The sequence below is a fragment of the Thamnophis sirtalis genome, unplaced genomic scaffold (genome assembly GCF_051295495.1).
Source record: "Thamnophis sirtalis isolate CommonGarterSnake01/CBP01778 unplaced genomic scaffold, rThaSir2_p1.2 scaffold_2, whole genome shotgun sequence".
NCBI lineage: Eukaryota > Metazoa > Chordata > Lepidosauria > Squamata > Natricidae > Thamnophis > Thamnophis sirtalis.
Genome location: NW_028261382.1, coordinates 165,439,760 through 165,452,387, shown reverse-complemented (window position 1 = coordinate 165,452,387; position 12,628 = coordinate 165,439,760). Strand labels below are relative to the sequence as shown.

Genomic DNA, 12,628 nt, shown 5'->3' with positions numbered 1-12,628 from the left:
TGTGATCCGGGTCAAACCGTCAGCAACCCACTTCTGGACCTGCCTCAAGAGTTGGATATTTCTCTTATTTACATGCAGTCATATAGATTTGTTATTTCTGTTCGTCTTTTTTATCCCTTATCTGTACCCCCTTCCCTGACTTGGATTGTGAGCCGCCCTGAGTCCCCTTTGGGGAAAAGGGCGGCATATAAATGCAATAAATTCAATTCAATTCAATTTTGATTCTGTCATTCTAACAAAAGCAATTTTCATTGGCTGATGCAAGAAAACATGTTTTTTTCATTATTAGCATTTTAGGTGTTAAGATCAAAACCTGGTGAAGCCTGACAAATGCACAATGGCATTAACACATTAATCAGTTTTCAAATTCTGGTACCTTTTACATAAAGTAAAATGATAAAATAGTGCACATAAAGATGTTGGCTTTTTAGAGTTTTTTAAGCTGTTTTACATGTATGTTTTGTTCTTGACTTACGTTCTTGACTTATAGTTACTATGGGTGGAGAGAGAAAGAGAAAGGGGAAGAGGGAGAGGGAGGAGAGAAAGGGGCGTATAATCTTTTTTTTAATATTGCAGTTTGCTGAGTATTACTTCTCATAGTAGGTCAATTTCATCCATTTAAATAAAATGATTCTAAGTAGACCCCTCTATCAGAGATGATATGAACTGCATGGTTCTTAAATGCTAACTACTTAATTTAAGACCATATGTATAAAATATTAATTTCCATAAATATGTAAAGGCCGAAAAACTTTTATAGCATTTTGTGCATAACGTCATGCAATGTATATACTGTATATCTTTCAGTTTAAACTGAAATTATGAAACAATTACTATACTGAAAAAGCCTGGTTTCCTTCTCAAACTCATATAACATTATCTTCATTATTAAATATTTATTTTTATGCTTCAGAATTCTCACTAATCTATTCTCACATGTAGGCGAGTCTTTTATTGAGAGCTGCAAAACTCAATATTAAAACAGTTTCCTTTTTCCTCTCCTATCTCTTACAAACCCAGAAAGGTTTGTGTGTTCCCACAGAAGTAGCCTTATACATCCAGAATCCTAAATAGCACATCTATGCAACATATAGCTGTGGTGGCACAGAGGCTGGAATGCAGTATTGAAAGCTAATTCAGATCATTGCCAAGAGTTCTGTCCTGACTGGCTCAAGGGCTGATTCAGCCTTCCATCTTTCTGAGATCAGTAAAATGAGGACCCAGATTGTTGACTTTGTAAACTGTGTAGAGAGTGCTATAAAGCACTATGAAGCAGTATATAAGTCCAAGTGCTATTGCTTTGCTTCCTCGTAACCTTTATACTTACCATGCATCCTCTCTATAAATTCCCTCTGCTTCTCCATCATCCATACATTTTTCAACATTTACAAGAAAGCACTCACTAGGAAAACAGAATACCATTCCGTTTACACATCACTATTAAGACTGTTGAGTGGGCATGTTTGTATTAAGATGAAAAGTATCTGGTTCAAAATGTGGTGGCTCACATGGTTTTCTGCGAGGCTAGATTTGCATATGTGTCACCTCTTTTGCCGGAGCTGCACTCGTTGTTGGTTTGCTTCCAGGTTCAATTCAAGGTGTTGGTTGTCATCTTTAAAACCCTGATCTGCAGCCTGGTTATTCAAAGGACCATCTTTTCTCAGTTATAATGATTCAACCCATCAGAATGAAGACGTAGGGATATATTGGGTCCTTCTCTTAAAGGAGGGTCATCTGATGGGACCAAGGAGAAAGGCCTTCTCCATGTGGCTCCCTCCCTGTGGTACATCATCGTTGCATAAATAAGATTGGCTCCCACTCTGACACTCTTTCGAAAGGCAACCTAAAGACCTGGTTTTGCCAATGGGCCTGGAGATTCCAGGATGATATGGAGCTCATCAAGGGGTTGGTTGGGTTCTTTCTCACCAAAGGGATGGTGTTTATTGAGTTTTGTATTGGGGTCTTATTTCTGCAAACTACATAAAGTCACTGTGAGTTGGGCAGCCATATAAATCTTCTAAATCAATAACTATACAGACTTGTGCATTGTAATCATATGTACTTTACCTGTTGCAATTACTATGACTTTCTAAATGTACTGTATATTAATAAATCAGCATATGCAGTTTTGCTGAAAGTTGGAATCATCTCTTCAGACACAATTATAATTATCACTACACATTTAAAGTAGAAATAACATTTTTGTTTCCACAGGCTTTCTGGTCAGTACTTCAGTACATTGAATCCTCAAGGTATTCACTTCAAAAGAATAACAGTGTATGTCTTGCAGTGCTCATTAGGTTACCAAGATACTAACTACCAAACAACTTACAGAACTACATCTTTAAAAACATGCAGTAGTTAAGAGCTGGATTATTCAAACCATATAAAAATTAAGTGGTTTTTCTCCCTCTCCTGTACAGATTACAATATTTTCTTGTTTATTCTACACCTCTACAGTTGCCCAAAAGATGCAATTTTTTAAAACAGTGCAAAAGGTTCATGAAACAAGTATTGATTTTGAATGTCATTTTAAAATAAACATTTGTCTTTTACAAAAAGAAGATTGTTGTTTTGACATCTTATAAAACAAAGGTTCCTGTAAGATCCCAGACAGCAACTTTTTTTGTACATGGCTTATATTTACAGACTTTATAGTCAGGCTGTTAACAACTATCCTCTGGGAAGATTATAATCCAAAACAAAACAGAACAATTGGTACAACAGCAATTATTGCAGATGTTTCAAAGAGACATGAAGTAGTAGTGATGGAAAGCTTCAAGATAGCTACTAGAAACTAAGCTCTGCTAAATATGGTCATTCTGCAGAATTCCCACTTTTCTTACGGATGTCTTTCCTTTCAGAGGATGAAAAATAGATGTTCCTGACATGACGCTAACCAACAGGGAATACTTACATTGTTAAACAAGAGAGCAGGAATACCAGAAGGCTCAGAGTAAAGCAGTCATATAATGACTGGATTATATCATGATAATTCCTGATTTTAAGGAAACCAAAGCTGAATGTAATTGAATGCAGGCTCCAGTTTTAAGAAACCACATTTCAACAAATTCAAGCAATGATAAAGGATTCCATGGCAAGAGCAGCTAATTGGAAAAGGAGCTCAAGATTGGTGAGAGTTTCTAAGGAGATATTAAAAACACAGCTGGAAATATCATAATGAGCAAAAGAATGTAGGGCAGTAAAGGCAGCCAAAGTAACTGCACAAAAGATTTACTGGAGCCCCGAAATATTTTTTTAAAGATACCTATATGAGATGAAAAGAGGAATATTATGTACTGAGTGTTGAGGATTGTAGAAACATATCAGAAGAGTTACAGCTTCAAATCAGCTGAGATTCATAAAGAATTTTAAAAAAAGGATTTCTTTAGATATCTTCAAAACAAAAGGAAGTTAAAAAAAAATCAGTACATAGCTGCTCAGGAAAAATGAAAAACTACTAACAAGTAAAAAAGAAGGAACTATTCAACTTTTTTTTAATTCAGTCTTCTCTAAGAAGAGGGCATGTGTTCCAAGAGGCAATTGTAAGGAAACGGAAGAAGAGGCAGAAAGAAGATGAGATTGATAGAAACCCAGTCAAAGAATACTTACTTACGGCAAATGAATTTTAAATCTTCAGGACAAAATGAACTGCCTTATTAGCATTAAAGGAAATAGCTAATAGTTTAGATATAATCTTTATATCTTCTCTGAGCAAACTTGAAGAACACTGGGAAGGAAAATATCCCTATGCTCAAAAGAACAATAAGAAACAAAAGATAAAACTACAAACTAATCACTCAGACATTAGTCCCTGAGAAAATTCTGAAGTTCATATTGATGCTGAGTACCATGCAGTAAATATCAATAGTCAGAATGTTATCAAGAATAAAACTTGAAAGCTTAATTTATATTTTCATTGGGTTACTTCTCTGAAAGATTATAGAGAATGCTATATAGGTGGTCCTTGGCTTTCAACAGTAATTGAGCTCGAAATGACAATTGTAAGTTGTGCCAGTCATTAAATAGGTCACCACATAACTGCACCCGATTTTACAACGTTTTCTGCAGTGGTCATTAATTGAATCCATTGTCCATAATGGACATTTTTTGCCAGAAACTGGAAGTAAATACTGAGCACCCAAAATATGATCTCGTGACTATGGGGGGAGAGTGGGACCAGCCATCAGAACTTTAAATCTGGGTCATCAGTAGCACTGGAAGATCTGCTGTAACTTTACAGGTAAACTACCTGTAGTTATAATATAATTTGATTTCAGCAAAGCATTTAGCGCCCATGACATTTAGTCTGATTAGCAACTAAATATGCCCAGGTTGGATGGCATGATAAATACATGCATAAATTGCTGAAAAATTACACTCAAAGAATATTAATCTTTGATTCCTCATCAAACTAGAATGACATATTGACTAGGACAAGCTTTGCCCTGTGATTAGGAGAGGAGAAAGAGGGCTTGCTTTTCAGTCATTTGCAGCTAATATATTATTGGTTGAGATAGCTAACATACTGGAAGATAGAAATACAATTCAAAGTGTGGATGATGAGGGGCAGCAGAGGGCATAGTGAGGAGGGTGTTTGCAGGGCAGAATGTAAGGCAGCCAAAAGGGCAGAGATGGGGAGAAGATGGGCAGATGGGAGGACTTGCAGCACCTCTGAAGTTTTAAATGTGGGCAGACTGCCAAGGGTTAAAATCCTGATCATGTGACCATGAAGGAGCATAACTTTTGAGAACCAGTCATAAATACCATTCGTTCAGTCATAAATACCATTCACTCAGCACTATTCTAATTAAAATAGTTGCTAAACTTTAAATCCTATTTAAAATTTCCATTTAAAAATTAAAAACAATTCTCAATCATCATGATGGATACCAGACACGCATCTATAAAAGTAATAATTTGAAGCTCAAGAACTTCCAAAATCATCCCCTCTCTCGGTATGTTGCAAATAAACACTATTGCTAAATGAAAAAGATCAGTGTAGGTTCCCAGAAATGTATTTTCTTGAAGTGGTGCTTCAAGGTTTTGGACTAAATCTACATTAAGTAATATTAAGTGTATTGATAACCCCAGACTTTGAAAAAAAAAATACTATTTCAGGATATATTCAAGGGATAGAACTGTTTATAATAAGTTAAAAGTTCCAATTTAAATTATTTTTTTAAAAAAAATTACATGCATCATACTGTTAAATGTTTTGAATATTTCAGCGTCAGAAAGTTGTTTCAGTAGAGAAAAGATACACAAAAATAGCAATTATGATAAACATGGAGCAGTCACTTTAGTTTCCCTAGGAAAGATATATCCTTTGGGACACCTTAGCTGAGAAAAAGGCAGCTAATATGATATAGCTTTGGAAATAATTAATTATGTAACTACATTATCCAAAACCTACCAAAACCTACCGATATTCAAAATAATAGAAAACAACTTTTTAACACTTGTCACAAATTAGACAGCTAATTAGACATTAGTAATCATGAAGGCTATATAGAATTTCCAGTTTTCAAGTTAATGAAAGTACTGCTTATTGACAACAAAGATTATTGGCTATTGATGAATGTGGTAAATAGTTGCAGAACTTGGTATTCATTTAAGAAGTGAAATGTGAAAAAGACACAATTTGAGGACAAGCTGAAAGAGATGTTGGGGCAATTTGTTAATTATTGCCTTAGATTATATAGTAAATAGACATCTAATTACTGATTAGTATTTAGATTCAATGCTAAACATAAAATTCACAGAGCAATAAGAGGAAAATCTTATTTCATTAATAACAGAAGATGAAACCAAAGAAGCAAGTCAGAAATTGAAATTGAATTAATCTCCAGGATTTGATGGTATCTCTGCAGTATACTCCAAGACCTTTCAGTGAATAATATTTAAATTTTTAATCCAGGTAATGAACAAGATCCAATGCCAATTTGTTTTATCGAGGACAGCAGTTTTTATTTCTTAGTCTTACAAATTATCTAATTTGGTGCTAAATTGCATATGTAATCTATTAGAAAGAGGATAAATTATCTTCTAATTGAGTTAGAAGAAAATCAGAAATCATACCATTCCTTTAAAAGCTTGCAAAGCATATATTTCTAAATACTAATGGAATTTAGCTGAGCCAATGATGAATAAAATTTTATAGGGAAACCACTTTAAATCCTATTTAAAATTTTCTTTAAAAAATTAAAAACAATTCTCAATTATCACAAATCACTTAGACTCAATCAAAATGATTTTTTAATCCCAAGTATGATAACTGGTAGTAAACATAAATATAAGTGTTAAGTATTTAAGTGCTCATCTTAAAAAAATTTCAATGCTACAACTGAAGCAATAACCATGGAAAGAATTCTAAGAAAAAAGTATCTAAATAATCCAACAGAATTGCATTACTTTTTTAGTTTCATCTAAATTTCAGGCTACCTTTCCATATTATGTAAATGAGTACGTTATATAGTTTGATTCACACAAAATAGTCATTTAAATTACAATACTTCTCTTTATTTTTAAGACACATTTCATTCTATCGCACTTTGTACCAAATAGAGTAGACATTATACTGTATTTGCTTAGTGTTCTCAATATTTTATTCTTTAAAATCTTTTCTTTAGTGAAAAAAAGACAGAGTTAGTATAAAACTAGAGCAGAATATATTTGAATATTAAAATAATTCTACCATAAATCAGGGGTAGACAAATGGTTTATACCAGTAGTGGGATTCAAAATGTTTTATTACTGGTTCTGTGGGCATGGCTTGGTGGGCATGGCAGGGAAAGGATCCTGTAAAATCTCCATTCCCTCCCCACTCCAGGGGAAGGTTACTGCAAAACCCCTATTTCCTCCGGATCAGCTGGGACTCGGGAGACAGAAAATAGATAGGTCAGAGGTGGCATTTACCACTTCTCCGAACTACTCAAAATTTCCACTACTGGTTCTCCAGAACTGGTCAGAACCTGCTGAATACCACCCCTGGTTTACACCTCTGTTTCCCCTGACTGTGCAGCCAAACGTCAACAGTTAAGTCAATGCCTCACAATATATAAAATATAATTATATAGGACTCAGAAGTTGCCTGTTTCAACTTCTGTCATTTTACAATAGATGGTAAGAGCCTTCAACAGCCACTATCATGGTCTGTCAACACCCTGTCAACACAAACCACTTTGCAAAGCTGTTTTATTTCTTGATGCAGATTAATATAGCATGTAATAGTCTGGGTGTGCTAGTCATAGTCAGTTCAATAAATTTACAATTTAGTGCAAATTCCCTGGCTTTGGAGGAATATCCATGACCTCTAGTCCCAATTTCCAGGAGCCCACTTCAGCAATATAAAGCAGTAGATAGAAGTCTCATATAAATTACAGTATGGGAAACAATTTTGATGTTATACCTGCATGAGAAACTGAGCAGAGTTACCATGTTGGTTTGTAAAATGTCAAGTCCCTCAAGTATCCAGGCTATAACACTTCACAAGATCATTAGAGGTAGCAAAGATTAACAGAAAGCCGTATCTTTGCTTCCCTCTAGTGGTGATCTGGAAGTTTGCATCTCAGAGATGGGAAACCTAGCTTGATATAGAGCAGATAGCAGGAGCACAGGATGCAACAGATGTAAAAATAGCATCTATTAATCAGACTGGTTTGAAATTCAGTTTTCTAGATTTTTGTTTTTAAAATCTCTCTTTAAAAATTAGAGCATATTGTTGGGCTCAGACAGCACATTACTTAACTTTTGCTGCATGAGCAAACAAAATCAGAACAGACTGAAATCTAAATCGATAAAAGTTTCTTTTGTTTGTACTTCAAGTGTAATAGATTCATATTAATATGTAATATACATTACCTCATTATTAATTTCTGCAGGTCTTTTCTTTGGCTCTCCAATATCCAAATAACTGAAAAACAAGAAAACAAAATAGGTTATTTACTAATACGAAATGCAAAAAAAAAACTATATTTACAAGAATATACTTTTTCTTGACTTATACTTTCTTATTTTCATGTTTTTTCCTAATAGCCAGTTAAAACATTATACCCATGTGACAAACACATTTCTTAGAGTAGGCTGTTAGGAATATTTCTTTATGTTTTTTAGTTATTACAAAAGTTTGACAAATTTGGGTGGCTCTGCAGTGCATTCACTAGACATCTGCTTAACCAATAAACCACATTATAGTGATTATAAGTTCAATATGATTTATGATTCCAGCAAATAACAGTGACAATGAATTAATATTATATAATAACAGGGTTATGCTACATTTTAGGATATTTTCTTGTCATTTTAATAAACATTACACATTCTGCAAATTCTACGTATATGAAAGTCTATATTCTACATTTTTAAATATTTATACAACTTTGGTTCTTTTCTAACCTTATGAGATTAAATTTTTAAACATTCATTTCAGTAAATTCTAAAACAATAAAATATATCAAAAGTAAAAACACAATCATACAAGCAATGATTATATATAAATGTATACTTCTAAATTGGTGTGATGTACTATACTTGCTTAATTTAAAAAGTACAATTTTCTGCAGAATTTGGATTTTTTTTTTGTTAATAATTGATTAGCCATGGGAGAAGTTTATAGGCAATAGTGTTTAAACCATAGAGAATGCAAACTGCTGGGATGGAACTAACAAAAGGTGTGTGTGCATGTGCGTATGTGTGTGTATATATGGTACATATATATTACCTCTGACATTACTTTATTAACACATATTAGAAGAACACAAGAACATCAGCAAATTTTACTTCTAAAAGCAGACAACGAAGAATAAACTTATACTAAAGCATACCTGTTTTCTAAACTCATATTGATTTACATTATTTTACAATAAGCCTCACTTCTACTACCCATAATGAATTATGGGAATTATAGTTTGGCTTCAATGCTGTAAATGTTCTGTTAATGATCCATGAACTTTAATCAGGAGTAGCTTGCATGGCAAGCTGAGTCTGTCATATCAGTGTATTCCACACTACTGTTACCAGTCCTCCTTTGTCTTTTAGTCACTCTAGTATGTATATTGAGGTAGATAATGTGACACCTTTCAGATATTTAGGACTAGATCTACAAACTCTTTTTTTTAATTGGTCATGGTAACTGTAAGTGAGGACCACTGACATTAAGAATTCCAAATGGCTTGCTTCTGAATGGTAGCTTTAAATCAAAATTCAATTAATCAGAATTGTTAATGATATTGGAATGGGACTTTTCACTTAAATTTTCCATCATTTCTGAAAGAAAGAAAAAAATGTATAGGGAGATAAAGAAACACAGAGAAAGCCTGGGAAACTGAGCCTACGAACCATTGTTTTAGTTAAAACAATGGTTCACAGATTTTTAGTTAAATCTAATTAAAAAATGCTTTTACCCTCTCCTTGGAGGGCTTGTATATAAAAGATAACACATTTCACTTGCTCTATCATGTTTGTTGGATAAACATATGACTACTTACTTTAGTTTTTTGAAAGCTTCTCTACCACCTGCAACGTAGTGCTCTCCACTTTGAATCTCATCCAGCTGACGAATGCGATGTCCACCACGGGGTGTATAAATATTCCGCACAGCTCCAAAAGGAGCATTCACGCCACCTGTCACTTCCTTTAGAAAGACATCAAAACTGGACACTTTCTTCTCATGGATAACAACACGTCGGCCAGGGAAGAAAGGGTCTCCATTGCGATACACCATCACACTCTTCACCACAGGTTGTGACAGACATGTTGGCTTGGCACTGGGACTACTCATAGCCGCCTTTGCACTCTCCTGTCCTGGGTCCTGTTGGTAATGAACACAGTGGTTTGTCAACCTGTAGATTTAAGAAGAATATAATTGATTTTCTTTCACTGTTTTTCTCTTTGAATTCCAGTTTTGCAGTATAGCCACTACATACACACCCACAGCACGACTGGCACGCCACAGCAACTGCCAATAGTATTTCTATTTCTAAAAAAAACAGGGAGGCTCTTAAAGTCTCCCAAAGGTTTTAGTTCCATAGCAGTTCAAAGAGTCCTTCTGCTAGGCAACCAATTCTTGCCAGTCTCTTAAGAATAGTAAAGTCATCACGATTCCTTTCTCCTACATATTCATACAATCTAAAGATGCAAAGCAGAAATGGTTATTGCCTAGTGAATAAACCACATTCCTCCTCAACTCTGCTGTTATGGAAGCCCCAGAAAACCCACTTTTAAAAATATTTCACTTAAGTATCACATGTTCACTCCTTTTTTTTGTTCATTCTGTTCTGTTTTCCTCATTTTCTTCACTTAAAAAATAAATAGCCATGAAGTGTCTGTCTAAATGAGCCTACCATGAAATTCAGAGGATAAAGGAAATGTTTATTATCAAATGTTAAAAGGCATGCGTAAGTTACAGTAATTTTAAAAGCAGCTGGCAGAAGCACAAAAAGAAATGTCAGAATATAGAAAAACCATATAAGGTCAATATTTGGGAGGTGCCAAATGTTATTTAGAAAATGTTCATATGAAATTTTTCAATGGAATAAAAAGTTGAATGAGACATTAGCATTCTTTACAGCTTCTACTGAAAAGATTAAACAATAAGCAGAGAGGGACAATCTTAAAAGTGATTTCAATTATGCAATACACCTATACTGAAATTAAAGGCTACCACGGTTCCCAGCATGTTAAAATGCCACTCCGAAAATTGATTATTATATTGAGAAGAAAAGTTTTTTGTTATCAAATTATATTAGCAGAAAGGGGTGCTTTTTTTTTTACAAAGAGAAGCATTAAAAATTGTGAGTCCCCTACATATAACCCTCCAAATTTATCATACACTGAATCACCTCAAGATCACTACGTTTCATTCCTCTGTCCTTTGGTTTCAAGGTACCTGTATGTGGCTATAGTTTCACTCCATTTTGGCCCATTTCATTCATTCAGATTTTGTCCTCTGCCACCTGAGTAAGGTAAGTGTCCAACCTGCTAGTCCAAACTTCTGTCTAGTTGTTGCAAAGATGTGTCTTACATACATTACACAGGCACACACCCCTAAGGGTACACCAGGACTAAGGTTGCTTTGGTTTAAGTGCAATATTATTATATTTTCAGCATAATCCAATCACCAAGATATTGAGTTCTTTCTTTCTTTCTTTTCTTTCTTCTTTCTTTCTTTCTTTCTTTCTTTCTTTCTTTCTTTCTTCTTTCTTTCTTTCTTTCTTTTTCTTTCTTTCTTTCTTTCTTTCTTTCTTCCTTCCTTCCTTCCTTCCTTCCTTCCTTCCTTCCTTCCTTCCTTCTTTCCTTTCCTTCCTTCCTTCCTTCCTTCCTTCCTTCCTTCCTTTCTTTCTTTCTTTCTTTCGAACCCTCACCACCCTTCAGGCCTTCCGCAAAGCCCTTAAAACCTGGCTGTTCCGACAGGCCTGGGGCTAAAGAGTTTTTGCCCCCCTTCTCGAATGGTATGGTTGTTGTGTGTTTTTTAATTTTGTATTGTTATGTCTTGTCTTTTTTTATCCCACTGTCTGTACCCCCTTCCCTGATTGAACTGTGAGCCGCCCTGAGTCCCCTTCGGGGGAAAAGGGCGGCATATAAATGTAATCAATCAATCAATCAATCTTTCCTTCTTTCTTTCTTTCCTTCCTTCTTCCTTCCTTCCTTCTTTCCTTCCTTCCTTCCTTCCTTCCTCCCCCCCCCCCGACACACACACACAAAACCACATGCACACACAGAAACACACTTTCCCCCGTTATATCTTCCAAGAGGCTTTTTGCATTTCACCACCACCAATTGCGGTCACTTGAAACTTGAGCCCAAAGGAGAGAACTTTTTGCCAGGGGATCGAAAGCAGCTCTGCCGTTTCCACCCACGAGCTACCGTAACTGTCAATGTAGGAGAAAACAGGCGGCTTTCCATCCACGCCGTCGACTTGCAGAGCCGGGCACTTACTTCCCTGTGTGTGAGAATGCTTCGAAAGCCACAAATCCGGGGGGCAAAGAGGGAAAGGAACCGCGCCAAGCCAAGACCGACGTCGAGCAAAGAGCGGAGAGGAGAAAGCGAAGGGAGGCACCTGAGCGCAGCCAAGTCCCCGAAGCCTCTTTTACCTCGGGAGAGCTCGGCCGCCCTTCTTTCTTCCTCGCCGCCTACCACGGGTTCAAACTGTGGGCACCATGTGCTCTCCTCCCCAGGGGCGACCGAGGTTTCGGGGTGGTGCCGGAGCCGTGGCTGCCCCAGCCAAGCGCCCTCATGGTTCCCAAACTTGAAGCGAAGGGCGACAGGGAAGGCGTGGCGGTTCCCGGCCGCGGGTTTCTGCTCCCGGAATGCTGGACTCCCCCCCCCCCCGCTCTCTGTCCGCCGTTGCCAAGGCAACGTACCTGGCTCGGGGGCAAGGTGTATGTGTGGGGAGGGCGGGTTGCAACCTGGAGGCCCTGCCAGGGACCTCCCGGGAGAGAAGATTGCGCGGGGTCCGGGCTGATCCCCGAGCAAGGGAGAGAAAGGAGAATGATGGCACCTGCAGGGTGGGTGCAGGACAAGAGGGCCAAAGGGCACCATTGAGATCCTGGCCTAAGCAGGGGGAGGTCCCAAGTACCCAGTGGGAGTCGCCTGCAGCCTGGGGAGATTCAGTGGGGGAGATTCTTGT

At 36.6% G+C, this 12,628-nt stretch overlaps 1 protein-coding gene across 5 annotated transcripts in view; it reads right to left on the bottom strand.

The window, feature by feature from the left end:
• Positions 1-12,286, bottom strand: part of DCDC2 (doublecortin domain containing 2) — a 45,997-nt gene extending 33,711 nt beyond the window's left edge. For 3 of the 5 annotated variants that reach the window (XM_087707378.1, XM_087707380.1, XM_087707381.1), the window contains exons 1-3: positions 12,093-12,286; positions 9,489-9,842; positions 7,864-7,915 (exon numbers count right to left, since the gene is read on the bottom strand). In XM_087707378.1, the coding sequence (XP_087563504.1) occupies positions 7,864-7,915; positions 9,489-9,781 (345 nt within the window). In that variant the 5' untranslated portion in view covers positions 9,782-9,842; positions 12,093-12,286. Of the gene's footprint in view, positions 1-7,863; positions 7,916-9,488; positions 9,843-11,937; positions 12,057-12,092 lie in introns of those variants that run through there. The other 2 variants (XM_087707382.1, XM_087707379.1) reach the window with 2 other exon arrangements.
• Positions 12,287-12,628: the final 342 nt, after the last annotated feature.